Raw genomic sequence first — 15527 nt, 5'->3', positions numbered from 1 at the left:
CTTATGTACACAGACAACCCTCTCCTCCTTCCAACAAACTCTAATACATGTGAGAGATGCAGTTACACAGCCAAACTGAAGGCAGAGCTCTCTCAACCCAAGACTGGCACAGTCAGTCAGGAGGAAAAGGTAACCACCCACACCACAAATCCAGTCTCACGCAGACCTATTGCATCTGCATACCCAACAAATAAACACACAAAAACATACTCGGAGGCTCTAAATAAAAATCTGCCTAAACAGCAAAGACCTCCCAAGCAGATATCCAAGCAACAGCCACCCCGCAACAATATCCACAAATCACATATCTCACAAAATCAGTGTGCCTCACAGTCACAGCCCATAAGGCCAAACAACACACCAAATACACTTGTTATAGGGGACTCTGTTGTCCGGCACACTGACGTCCCACTCACCAGACTGAACAAGGAGAAGGTCACTGTAAGCTGCCTGTCAGGTGCCAGAATCCGCCACATAACGCAAGCACTCAGGTCACTCCAAAGCAAGTACAAGCATGACTCCGTCATTGTCCATGCTGGTGTGAATGACCTGAGACGTACCTCCCTCGACTACATGAAAAGAGACATAGAGGAGCTCTCTGACCATGTAGCCCAGGCTGGTATGTCCCTGACCTTGAGTAGCATCTTGCCCTCACCAAGAATGATGCCACAGGATAAAGACAAAATGATCAGTTTCAACAATTGGCTATAGTATCGGTGTCATTCAAAGGGGATCCAGTGTCCGTCAGCCTGGGATGACATGCTCGACAAGCCACGTTGCTTCGCTAGGGACGGCTCGCACCTGTCACCCTTAGGCTTTCGTATACTGGCCAAGGCTCTTGCCACCCCTATAGTGCCTTTTTTAGGCAAGGCTCAAAGGACAAACCCACCTCCATAGACAACCCAAAGATAAAAAAACTAAAGGTAATGCTACTCAATGCCAGAAGTCTAAACCTCAAGATGCACGCACTCGAGACTCTCCTCAATATGGAGAAAATCGATGTCTGTGCAGTAACAGAAACCTGGTTCAAGGCTCCTGAGAGCACCCCAGCACTACCAGGTTATAACTCATACCATGCGTTTCGGCCGCAAAACTCGGACCGAAGCACAAAAGGAGGGGGAGTATCTATATTCATCAAAGATACCTACACCTCCAAGTTAGTGGCACTGCACAAAGCATCGGAAACTATCCATGTGCAACTAACAGCGGGCAAAACTGCCTTTCAGTTTGTAGCCTGCTACATAACACCCTCCCTATTACAGGAACCCCACTTGGCATTCCTGAGAACACTGGAGAATATGAAGGTCTCTCCAAACGCTATGTTATTGGGTGACTTCAACTACCCAAACATTGACTGGGAAAACTACTCAAGCCCAAACACCCTCGCCCAACGGTTCCTTGGGTTTATAAACTCTTAACGCAATGGAACAACTGGTCACCACTCCCACAAGAGGGAACAACATATTGGAACTGGTCATTACCAACATGGGGACTCTATGTTCCACACCAGAGGTAAACCCCTCATTGATAAATCAGACCATAAACAAATTTCCCTGGACATCCATATCCCGTCCCCACCCCCAGCCAAGGAAATCACTGTAAAGAATTTCTCCAAAGCCAACTTTGCACTTCTCAAGACTGAGGTGGAATCTTTCAAAGCCCCTGGGCCAGAGGATAATACAGCCCAACCCACAGAATCCTTTACAAATGCATTCTATGAGCACCTGCAGGAATGCATGGATCGTGCTATCCCAAATAAAACCAAGACTCACTCCTCCAAAAATAGGAGACCGGTCTGGTGGACCCCGGCCATAAATAAGCTATACAACAGAAGGAGGAAGCTACTACATGACAGAGCAAAATCAAAAAAAGGGGAAGGCATCTCTGATCAGCATCAGCAAGAAACTTCGATCCCTCATAAAATTATCAAAGGCCAGTTTCGAAAGAAAAATTGTCCTAGACACTAAAGATAATCACAAGGCCTTCTTTGGTTATGTCGGAAACATGGGTGGAAACTCCCAGATATGCTCTGAATTGTTGCATAACGGTACAAAATATACCAAACCTACAGACATAGCCAACATCCTGGCAGACAGATTCAGTGCAAACTTCTCTTCCCCTTCCCCCCCAAAGGAGCAAATGCCTATCCCAACGGAATGTAACCTCCCTGACATCACAGATGCACAGGTGAAAGCTGCCCTCTCCAAAGCAAAAAAACACAGCATCTATGGGACCGGACGGTGTCCCAGGCTGTGTCTTACATGAGCTCCAAGAAGAACTGAACCCTCACATTAAGTCACTGTTCAAACTTAGCCTTACTACAGGATACGTACCCAAAGAATGGCGTACAGCTACAGTGGTCCCTCTCCACAAAGGTAGTGCCACAACGGACCCCGGAAACTATCGTCCCATAAGCCTGACTAGTCTGTTCTGTAAAGCTATGGAACGTATTATCATGGAACTCATAAACAAAGACATTGGGAGCCTCCAGACACTGGACCCTACCCAATTCGGCTTTGTTAAGGGCAGATCTTGCCTCTTAAACCTAGTTGATTTCTTTGAAACAGTTACCAAAGCCATAGATGAGGGCAAGGTAGTCCACACAGCCTACCTGGACCTCGCAAAAGCCTTCAACATGATCCCCCACTCGGGCATCATAAATAAGTTTACGAGCTTAAATATCAACCCCTATATCACAAGATGGGTTGCAAACTGGCTCAGAGATAGAACCCACATGGTCAGAATCGCAGGTGCCATGTCCAAATCCAAACCAGTTACAAGTGGCGTCCCACAGGGCTCAGTTCTGGGACCTCTCTTGTTCGGTATATACTTCTCTGAGGTTCAGGCTAACACGGGGGGATTATGGCTGACAAAGTTCGCAGATGACTGCAAACTGGGGGCCATAATCGAATCTCCAGCTGACACAAGCATTCTCCAAAAGGGTCACACAGAGAAGGATGCCTGGTGCCAGTGCCACGGCCTCAAGCTAAATGCTAAAAAGTGCATAGTCATCCCCTTAGGGAAAAACAAGGTGCCCACAAATTACCACATAGGTGGTAATCCATTACGTACGGAAGAAGTAATTAGAGATTTGGGGACCAGTGTAGATAGTAATCTCTCCTTTGATAATCACGTTACCAAAGTGGTTAGAAAGACCTTCTATATAGCCCACCTTATCATGAAAGGGTTCGCATCTAGATCAAGAGAGGTCATTGTGCCCCTCTACTCGTCACTTATCAGGCCCATAATTGAATACAATGCCCCTTTTGGGATGTACCTTACCCGACACCTGCAGCAACTGGAGAGACCCCAAAAGTACCTCACCAAGAGGATCATGGGCTACAAACAGATGTCCTATGCAGCTCGACTAAAGAAACTCCAGCTCTACTCAGTTGCTTACCGCCTACTCAGAGGCGATCTATGCCTGACATACGAAGCCATGTCAAACCCAGAATTAATGGGCATGCTCCACCTCAAAAAATCCAAGTCCCTTAGAGCTACACGCTCCAGGGACCTAAACCTCAGCACAAAAATAAATAGGACATGCTGGAGGGACAGATTCATTTCCCAGAGGCTCCCCTCACTCTGGAATAGAATCCTAATTCATGTTAGACATAGACCCTCGCTGACCCTCTTCAAGCGAAATTTGGACACGTGGATGGGAAATCGCAAATTCACCCCTGGGATCTCTCCTGTGTCCCTGCTAGACAGAGGCACAGTAAACTAATCTTAAAAGGGTACCTTCTGTGACCTACTTTACAGAGGCACAGTAGGCTAATCTAATAGGGAGGTGGAAGCCAAATACACTCTGGCTAGGTTTATAAATGCCCTAGGGCAGATAGCCTAGTATCTACCTATGAACCTATGAGAATAGTGCCTCTCCCGCTGAGTTCTTGGGTTTAGTCACTAGAAGTAGATTTTTGCTGCTGGAGTGTAGAGGTCTAATGGAGCAGTAGGGCTGGAGAAGGTTTTGAAAGGATGGGACTTTAAGAGGATGGTTTACTAACTTGTGGGCAAGGGAGATTTGACTCAGGTGAAGAAGTTGACGGAGTTCAAGCCAGATACAGTGGTGGCTGAGGTAAGAGGCACCAGTGGCAAACTTAGCAACTTTATTGTAGCAAGCCTTGAGCTTGTTTAGGTCTGTTTGTCTAAGGTGGGTAAGTATATGAGAGGAGTAGAGTAAAGTGGAGATTAGGTGAGAATTGGCATGAGAAATTCTGGCTGTCTTGGTGAGGAATTGTTTGTTTCCTTGTTTTTTTTTTTACCTTTTTTATGGTAAGAGAAATGCGAGTCAAATATGAAATTATCAATCTCAACACCAAGTAGTTTGTTGTGTTCTGTTGGGGAGATGACAGTATTGTCTTTGGCTAGTATATTAAAGTGGGGGATAATTGGGTTAGATTTAGCGGGTTGGAAGATGAGGAGTTCAGTCTTGCTCGGGTTGAGTAATAACTGGGCATTATTAGACAGCCAGTTTTCTACAGATAAAAAGGCTTCCTGTGTGATCTTGTGAAGTTCAGGTATAATTGGGGCTGAACAGATGAGGGTGGAGTTATCTGCATACTGTACAAGAGAAGCATGCTTGGTGGCTGTAAACAGATCATTGGTAAAGAGGTGAGAATAGTAGGGGACAAAGGATGGAGCCTTGGGGAACACAGAGGGCTACAGGAAGTCGAGGACATAGGTCATTATGTCAGACAACTGATTGTTGGCGCCCAGTTAGATAGCTGTGAAACCAATCAGTAGCTGATTGGGAAAAGGATAGGTTGGTGAGAACAGAGATTAGTAGTTTGTGTGTAACCATGTCAAAAGCCTTGGATAGATCCAGAAATATAACAGGCCATTATTTTTATGATGAAAGATAGCATTAGTGAAAGACAGCAAGGTGGTAGTAATGCTGTGGTATGGCCTGAAGCTATGCTGGGTGCTGGAGAGGAGGTTATTAGCTAAGAGGTAGTCTAAAACTTGAGAATGGATGCATTTTTCAAGTATCTTGGAAAGTGGAGAAAGGATGACTATGGGGTGGTAATTAGAAAGTTCATTGGAGGAGTCACCTTTATGGAGGGGAATGATGTGGGATATTTTCCAGTGTAAGGACCATAGCTTTCTGACAAGGACCAATTAATTAAGATAGCGACTGGATAAGCTAGGGCTTCTGCTACTATTTTTTAGGTATTCATAGGACAGATTGTCAGCTGCACGTTTTGTAGGCTTAAGCTTTAATAGAAGTTTTTTTTTCTACAAGAGGTAGGCACTTATGAAAACGAAGCGACTGTGAGCAGAGTATTTGGTTTTGATGTAGGGAGGGTGGGTAGAGGGTTGTGTTGTTTAGTCAAAGATAGAATGGTTTCAGTAAAGTACTTATTGAATGAGTCAGCAATACTGCTAGAGGAAGGGGGAGTGGTGGTGGTGGGGGTTGCCTACTTTACCTGGGTGGAGAATGGAGTTTATTGTGGACCAAAACTGCTTAGGGTTGTGAAGGGAGGAGTTTAGGGCAGACTGACAATATTGGGTTTTATCTTCTTTTATTTACTTTTTGACCTTGTTCCGCAACTCTAGGAATGACTGTCTAGGGTTTTGTTAAGCACCAGTGATCCCAGGCCTTATCTCTGATTTTCATTAGTGCCCTGGTGCTTTCTTGTAGCCAAGGGGAGTACTGTGTTTTGATTCTGGCATTTCTTATGGGGGCATGTTTGTTTTGGAAGGTGCTACTGAAGAAATGGATGGCTTTATCCAGATTGAGGTACTTTAGTGGTGTCCAATCACATTTTTGAAGGGATGAGATAAAGGAGAGAGGGTTAAAGTTTACCCTATTTCGGATTTGCCTATAGATAACGGATTTAGCACAATTTATGTGGCGCCACAGAAGGAATGTTGGAGTGTGGTCACGGAGGCTGTCTGGTAGACATCCAGCTAAGTACCAGTGAGGGTCTTTATTGACCAATATCCAGTCAAGAGTAGTATGTTTGTTAGAGTTTTTATTTATCCAGGTAGGTGACTGTATTAGTTGGGAGAAGCCATGAAGATTTAGGTGCTATGCTGGATGATTGTTACTACAATATAGTGGCTATTAGATGGTTTATCTCCTTGCATACTATCATCCTACTTGTAATAATTTTCCATTTTAAAATGTATTCTCAGGAGCTGTCCGACTTCCTAGTTTAGCTCATGGAGTAAAATGCCTTTGCCACTCTGCATCTCAGTTGTTCAACATAAATTTCTTCTTTTATGATTTCATTAATTTAACCATGTAAATCGATTAGACACAACCGTTTGTCTGCGAGACTAATCCAGGTGCAATATCTTGTAAAGGACATGCCCAGTGTCACACAGCTTAAAAACAGAAACTGCCAGAATCAAATCCCTGACTACAAGATAAAGCTTGTTAATTTGAGCCATCCACTTGTGTAAAAATCAGATATACAACAATGCCCAGGTTCAAGATCACTAAATGGTTTCTGTATATATTTGTCATTTGTTAACAGGGTTAGTCCAACTGAGCTAAAGCCCCATTTTCAGTGGAGACCGGAGGAGAAAAGCTCCAGGAAAATATAGATTCAAAAAACAAAATGTTAACATACATAAATTCAAAAACAAGACTATTACATAGTTATATCGTATATTGAAGTGCAGGAAAATGTACATATATGGGATTCTCCTCCTCATGAGGTGCAATGACTTTACAGCTAATCTTAGAAAGTAATGTAGCTGCAAGGACAGACTCTTTGCAATGGTGGGTGTGAAGTTCTTTTTCTACCACAGTAAAAGCTGAATCAAATTCCATTCTGGACAGTTGAGTTCAAAAGTGTACACTAGCTAAAGACCACTAGGTCCCTTACAAGCCTCGCTGAGCAACCCAAGTGAGACCCATAAATTAGATTTAAAAAGGTGGTGATTTACTGACTGCCTCTGTCCATCAGAGAGATACAGGCACCAGACCAGGTTTCTGATTATCCATCCACTGGTCCAAGTTTTGCTTAAATAGGGTTAGGGAGGAACTCTGCTTTACGTGGAAAAGGGGCCTGTTCCAGAGAATGGGAATTCTCTAAGAAACATAGCTGTCTCTGTAACGTCCTAGATATGTGCATAAGGTTTCATCAAAACAGGGTCCAGGGATGCCTTGTAGACCAGGCAAAAATCAACTCTCAGTAGTCTGTATGATAAGAGTACTCAGACAGAGCTTTTGAGTCAATCAACACAGGACATTTTGTTTACTCCTTGAACTCTTTTTGTAAGGAACGTTAGTGGACATTTCAGTTGCTGCATGTGTCTATTCACATACATACCAAGGGAGGCATTATACTCTTATGATGGGTCTGATGAGGGCTGAGTACAATGGTACAATGACCTCTCTGGACCTAGATGCCATACCATTACTTATAAGTTGAGCAACATAAAAGGATTTTCTTACTACCTTGGCTACATGTTGGTTGAAGGCTAGGTTACTATCTACATGAGTTCCCAGATACCAGACTAGTGAATCAGCTTTTAGGGGCGTTTTATTGATGACGTACTTACCCAGGGTGGCTGTCTTTCCAAAAGTTACTATAATGCATTTCTTGACATGGAGTTTTAAGTCATGACTTTTGCACATAGAGTTTGGCTGTGTTAGACCCTCCTTAAAGGTGTTCTCATCTTGGGGGGATTCAATGTCTGTTCCCAGTTTGCAATCATCTGCGAACTTTGTTAGCCAGAGGCCTTTGACATTGGCTCTGACCTCAGTGAAGCAGACGCCAAACAGGAGCAGGCCTAGCACAGATCCCTGAGAGACTTCATTGGTGACCAGCCTCTTTGTGGAAGTGACCTTACTGATCCTAACCTACTGGGTATTACCTGGGAGCCAGATAGTTATCCAGCATGTTATAATGGGGTTTATGCCTAGTTCCATAAGTTTGACAATGCTCAAGAGGGGTATTGTTATCAAATGCTTTAGCCAGATCTAGGTAGACAGTATGCACTGCTTTCCCTTCATCCATTGTCTTAGTGAGTTTTTCAAAGAAGTCCTCCGGGTTCAGTAGGCATGACCTTCCTTTGACAAAGCCAGGCTAGGATGGATTGTGTGTCTAGAGGTCTCCTATGTCCTTGTTGACAATTTCCACTATACCACCTTCTGTGGCTTTGTAAATAAGACTAGTCAAACTAATTTATTTAACATTTGTTCCCCGGGAAAGTCTGACTTGGAACGAAGAGAATTTTTAGCATAGGCCCAAGAAGAAACGCTCCAGGCGCATGTCTTTGTAAAGTGAGAGGAAACCAGATTACTCGGAGAAAACTCACACGAATCCAGGGAGGACATGCAGACTCCACACAGAAGGCACTCCAGCAGAGAATCGAACTGGAGAACCCCTTGCTGTGAGGTGACAACGCTACCGCTGCACCACTGTGCTGTTTGATGAGTCTGTAGTTTCCAGGGTCTGTTGAAGATGGTCACTTAAGGGGAATGACAGTCACCAATCCTCCATTCTAGTGGAACAAAGCCACTTTTAGCACTATGGTTAAAGAGCGACTCCAAGGGTTCTGATAAGACATATTTTAGACTGTTCAGGAGGTATCCCAGGATGTAACTGGGACCTACTGAGGCTATGTTCTTGGCTTGAGTGAGCACAGCCAGTCTGTACTCTCTAGTTATAGTTAGAGGGATTATGTTTGAGGGTATTTCTTGGGGGATGGTTGGGGATGAGATGGGGGTAACGTTGGAACTAAATTTGCCCACCACTAGGTATGGTATTATCAGCAGGCTTGGTGAATGTGGCACCATTAACCACCAGTTCAGCACATTGCTGTTTGCTTCCTTTGAGCTTTCTGACATAGCTGAAGAAGGCCTCAAAGCTGGCTTTGTTTGATCTGATTAGCCCTCTTATTTGTCTGTTCAGTCTGACAGACTGTTTATCTTTTGGGAATTACCCTTCCTTCCTGATTTTTGCCATTTTCTTTTTCCTTTTATTACACAGCCTGCATAATGTGGGATGCCACCAGGGCTGTTTGTTTCTGCAGCTAGTTCTGGGCTTACGTCTGGCAGGTACAGCAGCTTCTATGCAGTCAATGAAATAGTTGCACAGAGTTTTTGAGTGCAATTTGGCATAGACTGCTGTGTTGTTGAAGTTTGAAAGGGCACTGAATTTTCAGAAATCAGTTAATTAAAAGTACTTTGCCTTGGAACAGTTTTACTAAGGTTAGAGGTGACTAATTTTAAAGGAGACAGCTTTACGGTTGGACCTTACCAGGGAGGGCAAGACATTGGGGGTTCCGCATTATGAGCTTCCTGGGACATGGTGGGTAACCTACAACTAGCTAGGATATAGCATGGGACTGTGTCTATAGTGAACTGCACAGAAAGGATCTCCATGTCATTCTGTTAGACCACCCTAGTGGTATGCTTGTAACTGATGTATATCAAGACACCTCCACCTTCACCTCTCGTCTGTGAAGCTACTGGTTTAAAAGTGTGGAAGGCACTGAATCCTTACGCTTCCGGTGTACTCTCTGCTTGATTGTGAGGAGGGCTTAGAGGGAGTGTAGTTTGTAGTTTAGAATCTGATTAAAAATCTGGCAGATAGATGTTAAAAAATGTCAAAGAGCTATCAGCCCTAACTCCAAAGTTGTTTTCCTCTGGCCATTTGAAAATAGTTTCTGGTAAGTGCTATGAACAAATTAATACAAAACAGCAATGTGGGTTTTAATTTGTCACTTAGCTTTTAAACTTGAGGTGCAGTATCCCACAATCCTACTGAAGGTGGGAGGGATTATAGTGTTGAATTTGCAAACTGTATGCTAATTATGAGTCCAGATTTTTTTTTTGCCAGAGATACCTACTTTCAAGACACATTGGCTAGATTTTCAGTGTAGATTGAGAGATATTCTGAGTACAGAGCTGTTTCACCTAATCACTCACTTTAGCCCTGATACCAATTCTTAAATGTACAATGCAGCATCATGAATACCAATATTCAAGATCAGAGGAACAGATATTTTATTAACAGCAAACAGAGAGACGAGTTGTAATTTATATTCTTGGAATCTGTTATGATCTTCAAAAAGGAAAATCAAAGTGTGAAAGGGGGATGAAATATTAAGTCAGAGTTGTAACTCACTCGAGTATTCCCCCCTTACTCCAAAATACAGTGATTGTGGGTTTACAACAAACATACAAGCAAGGTGGTTGGGGGAATGAAGGCAGCTAACATTTCTTGCAAAAACCCTTCAATGGCATTATAGTGAGATTTGAGATTCTCTGTATTTTTTCTGCCACTCCCACATTATTTTTCACAGCTGCATTTCTGAAAAGGAATCAATATACTTGCCAGATCCATAATTACAAAAAAAAATCATTGTCCAATATTTCAGAAGATATTTTGTCATGTAATCACTGAAAATTTAAGTAACTTATGAACTGCTCGAAGCTTTGATAATGGCTGCAGCATGCATAAACCAGAGTTGGATCAAGAGCCTTTTAAACATCTTTCAAAAATGACAAATGATGGGGGTCTCACTTTACGAAGTCCATATGAGGATTCAAGGCAGTGCCGCATACCTGCCCCATTCCTCCAATATCATTTATTTAACTTGGGCATCTACCCTGTAAATGACAACCACCACCACCAAAATCCTACCAAAATCGGAGGCATAGACCTGCACATAAACTGCGCCCCCCTGCATTGTTTAGGAAGTAAAAAACAACAAAGGTCTCCCGGCACACCAATCCAACGCAGAAAAGAAACTTGTAAACGAATAAAACAGGTTTAATAAAGCTCTTTTCGTCGTCTTGATTAAGACAACTTCTTCAGATTTCACATTACATTCACAAGACTATTTAAATAACAAGCGGGACCATCATGTGGTCAAGTTTTAACTAATGAGATACTTTCATGTAAGGGTGTCAAAAGTTCTGAAAATATGTTACAACATTCTTAATGTGTCATATAAAAAAACCTTTATATTAACTTTTAAAAACATCACTAAAAGACCTGCTTTTACATATATAACAAGTAAAAAATGTATATATATGAAAAATAATAAAATAATATAATAACGTAAGCCATATTTCTGTGCTCGTTATTATAACAAATTTCTTGACACTAACTGGAAAAGTATATATAATACATTTCACAGCTATAAACAGTGGATAATGAAGGCATACCTCTAGTATTATACACTATCTTTTTAAACTCCTTAATTTTAGAAGACATATAATGTTACAATGGTCATTTAACCCTGGTTCACAAAAGGCATTAGATCTTATTTGCCATGAAAGTTCGCCCTCCTCAGGTAACAAGTTAAAAGGCCCACCCCGAATATTATGTTGAATTTGGTCAACAGCTTTAAAAGTAAAGTTATGGCCTGGATACATTAACTTGTGTCTAGCAAGAGCATTATCACTTTTGTTAGTATTCATGGCATAAATATGCTCGTATATTCGATTTCTAAGCCTTCGCTCAGTTTTCCCTATGTAGTTGTATGTGAATCTTTCAAATGTCCATCTGTTGCCTACTGCTCTACGCAGCATATGCTAATAGTCAGAAAGATTTATTATTTTAGTAGATCCTAAATCCATCTTTCTAAGAACAGTATCAAAAGCACCAGAAAAAAAAATGATGAGTGTTATGAAGACCGTTAAAGGAACCCATGAACTTAGGTGGGCCTCTGAAGCCAAAGATAATAATAAATCCTTCTTACGTATGCTACAAAACTAAAACAATCTCCTACACTGCTCAGACCTTATTCACAACGGGATATCCTATTCTGACCCAACTGGCATTGCTAATATTCTTACAAATTTATGCCAGCTCCACCACTGAGACCTTTATTCATCCCCCTGAAATATACGAATGCCTTACACCCTCAATTACCTTTAAAGATCATTCAATGAAAGTTCTTACCAAGACAAAGATACTTCCTCCATGGGACCTGACAATATACCAGATTGTTTAATTAATAGTGTTAAACATGCCCTTGCAAACACACTCCACAGACTGATTAATTTAAAGTTTAGCTACTGGTTTTGTCCCTGATGAGTGGTACACATGATGCCCCTCCATAAGGGTGACCTTACAACCGACCTGAGTAATTACAGACCAAGCATCCTTACAAGCCTCATCTTGAAAGCCATGAAAGATATTACAACTGATCTCAAACTGTTACTATCAAAAATCTTGTTAGACTTCACTTTGAGAAGCATAGATCTAGTCTATTTAACCCAGTAAATTTCTTTGAAAGGGTTACAGAGGCGGTTGGGTGTTGATCATCCAGTGCACAACATGGCATATTTTGACCAGGCCAAGTTCTTCGACACCATTTCCCATTATAGCATCCTTTGTTGTTGTTGTTGTTTGTCTTTCGGCTTTTCCCAGTTAGAGGTTGCCACAGCGGAACTCCGGGCCGCTAATGATTGGCAGTAGATTTTCACGAACGCCAAGGTGCCAGCTAGACGTTCAACCTTCAACAAAGGCACGCCCATTTACGTATGTCTTCTGAACACCCACCCAACCATGGTGAGGACATGCAGACTCCACACAGGAGGCACTCCCTGCACTCCAGCCGAGAATCGAACAGGAGAACCTCTTGCTGTGAGGCAACAATGCTACCGCTGCACCGGATCCCATTATAGCATCCTATGAAAGTTAAATGCTTTAAAAATCAACTCTTATGTATTAAGATGGATAGAACCCACACAATGCGAGTTGCAGCTGTCTCATCAGAAAGTATGAAAGTGACCACTGGTGTGCCACAAAGCTCTGTGTTGGGACAGCTCTTTTTTGGTATTTGTATCTCTGATTTCCAAGTAGGAAGCCAAGACCTCTAGCAAACAAAGTTTGCAGATGACTGCAAAGTGGGAGTGTTAAGTCTCCCTCGGACACCCAAACCCTCCAGAATAAACTCTCGCTAGTAAACTCTTGGTGTACTGAAAATGGACTAAATGTTAGTGTGTGTAGTACTATCGGTTTTGGTATACAATCCCCTCCCCTCAACATACTTTATAGACAACAAACCTCTACAAAATGAAAATATAGTTAGGGACTTATGGACTTGGGTTGATATCTCCCCCTCCTGTTTTGACCAACAAATGACAACAGTTGTACGGAAATCTTTTTATTTCACCCAGCTAATTGTCAAAGGAATATCACTTTGGTCTAAAGAGGTCATCACTTCATATCCAGTATTGATTAGACCAATTACCAAGTAGAAGCCCCCCCCCCTTTGGGATGCATCCCTCTCAACATATCAAACTACTAAAAAGACCGCAAAGGTGTCTAACCAAAAAGACTGAGGGCCTAAAGCACTATCAAAGGAGGCTGGAAGCCTTATCCCCTACTCAATGCCTTTTATACTTTTGAGGGGAGGTCTCTGTCTCACTTTTCACACCATTAGAGACCTGACGGTCATAGATCTCCTGTTTCTCTGTAAATCCAATATCTCAACCAGTACTAGAGCCAGGGTCCTAAATCTTCACCAACAGATGAATAAGACATAGCAGAGGGACAAGTTTATAACTCAGCACCTCTCAAACCAATGAAATAAACTCCCTCTACATATTAAGTGCGACTTAACTATATTCCATTTAACATAAACTAGATGTATCCACAAATTCACTCCAGGATTGAGCAGTACGACTCTCCTGAAGAAAAGAGGAGCAGCCTGAGGGAGAGTACTGGCAAGGCAAACTGGTCATGAGACTCCATGGCCTTGGAATACCTCGGACTATTTCTGTGAACCTTCTCATTTATGACCTACATAATCTTCCAGATAATCAGAAGTCATGCCCTCTTTCTTCCCAATGTGCCCTTCATTATACTGTATTTTTCTCTTACTTAATCTACCTTTCAGTAGCATCAATGTTCGTAGATTGTCACCCTTTGCTTCCTGTCCCCAACAGTGCAAACTTCTAAAACATCTTACATCTACCACGTTTTAGCTTCTTACATACAACACTACAAATGTTCTTATTCAGGATGCAGATGTACCCTTTTACTGATCACAGACTGCAGATTTCAAAGATCATATCTTAAATCCATCCTATGGTTTATCTTCTCATATAGTATAACAATACAAATGTTCTTAATCATTATGCATATCTGCCTTCTCGGACCAGTCAGAATGTTTTCTGGAAGCTTAAGACACTTTTCCACCTACTTTACCAAAACACTTCAGCTAACCTTGGCAGAGTCAGAAACCGTGTCCCAGTTTCCTCCTTTCAGGCTGAACTTCCCACTGCCAATTCGATTTAGGATCTCTTCTGGGGTGTCATCGGGCCCATTGGCAAAAGGAGTGTATCTGAAACCAGAAAGGGAAAAAAAAACAGATGCATGACAGACACACAGCTCAAGGAATCAAACAAATCTGTGCAGGACACCATCTGCTTTTTGGTATAGTAAGCAATTTAAATACACTATGAAATAATGACATTTTGAGGAAACTGTCAGCAAAGTTAACAAGAGAATCAAATTTAATTTGTGTCTAACATTTTCAGTTTAGTAAAACAGCTCTGACATTTTACATTTGTTTCTGCCCTCTGTCTTCATTGTGTCAATTTCCTGTACTTCAGGGTAGGCAGACATGGTCAACATTTTCTTTTTCCCAGCTGAATTTAAGTGCTATTATTTATCTTATTTCATATAACATGTATACAAGTACACCAAGACTACATCCGCACAACCAACTCTACACTTTCAGAAACTTAGAAGTGACCAAGCCAGTGGCCCTCTTTCAAGGAAGACCCAGAGGGCAGAAGTGTGCAGTTTAAAACAGTACAACAGTGGATTATAACGTATGCTGACAATATGTTTTAACTGATGCATGTTTTTATCAAGTTCTGGATGATGATTTCATGCTTCTTAAAAGGTAACAAAGGTCCATTTATTGACAGGGGAAATTACAGGATGCAATACAAACGTGTTTAAATGCAGTATTAGACACCAATAAGCACTACTTATGATACCTGTACTGCACAATAAACCAGGCCACTTGCACACTTACCCAACTAGCATGGTATACAGCAAAATCCCCAGGCTCCAGATATCACAAGCTTCATCATAACCTTGACGTTTCAGGACCTACAAGATAAACAAGCTTCAGGAATCTGACCTCCTTGTTTGGTATGTGGAACTTAAATCAAACTTGGCCCTTCTAATAAGAAAAAAAAAAAAAAAAAAACAAACAAACCCCCCCCCCCCCCCCCCAAAAAAAAATCAGCATTATACAAGCAAAGTCAGAAAAAATGAACACTGCCTGATTAGTTACTCACACCAATACAGGTATAAATCACCTCTCGTGCACACAAACACACACATACTAACAACCTTCAGTGGTTCATACAGAGATTTAATTATTTTTTTTCACTTCATCATTTCTACTATTTGCTGTAGCTCGTTTGTGTGTATTAATTTTAACAGTGGCCTTTTCTCAGATACTGACTTCCACATTTAACACGCTTCCTCTGGACATTTGTTTTTTTATTTACTTTTGTGTGTTTGTTTCCCTGCTCCACCCACATCTGCTGACAATCCGATACCCCAAAACCAATAACTGCACCC

At 41.9% G+C, this 15527-nt stretch overlaps 1 protein-coding gene across 1 annotated transcript in view; it reads right to left on the bottom strand.

Moving 5' to 3' along the window:
- RPS6KA1 (ribosomal protein S6 kinase A1) overlaps positions 1-15527 on the bottom strand; it is a gene marked incomplete in the record, with an annotated part of 1961688 nt that overhangs the window by 118533 nt on the left and 1827628 nt on the right. Inside the window, 2 exon segments of the mRNA XM_044084242.1 lie at positions 14151-14268; positions 14971-15047. Coding sequence (XP_043940177.1) covers positions 14151-14268; positions 14971-15047 — 195 coding nt within the window.

The sequence above is a fragment of the Protopterus annectens genome, chromosome 1.part1 (genome assembly GCF_019279795.1).
Source record: "Protopterus annectens isolate FY-2018-M chromosome 1.part1, PAN1.0, whole genome shotgun sequence".
In the NCBI taxonomy this organism is placed as follows: domain Eukaryota; kingdom Metazoa; phylum Chordata; order Ceratodontiformes; family Protopteridae; genus Protopterus; species Protopterus annectens.
Note: the sequence above shows the minus strand (reverse complement) of the source record. Positions and strands in the feature narration are given on the sequence as shown.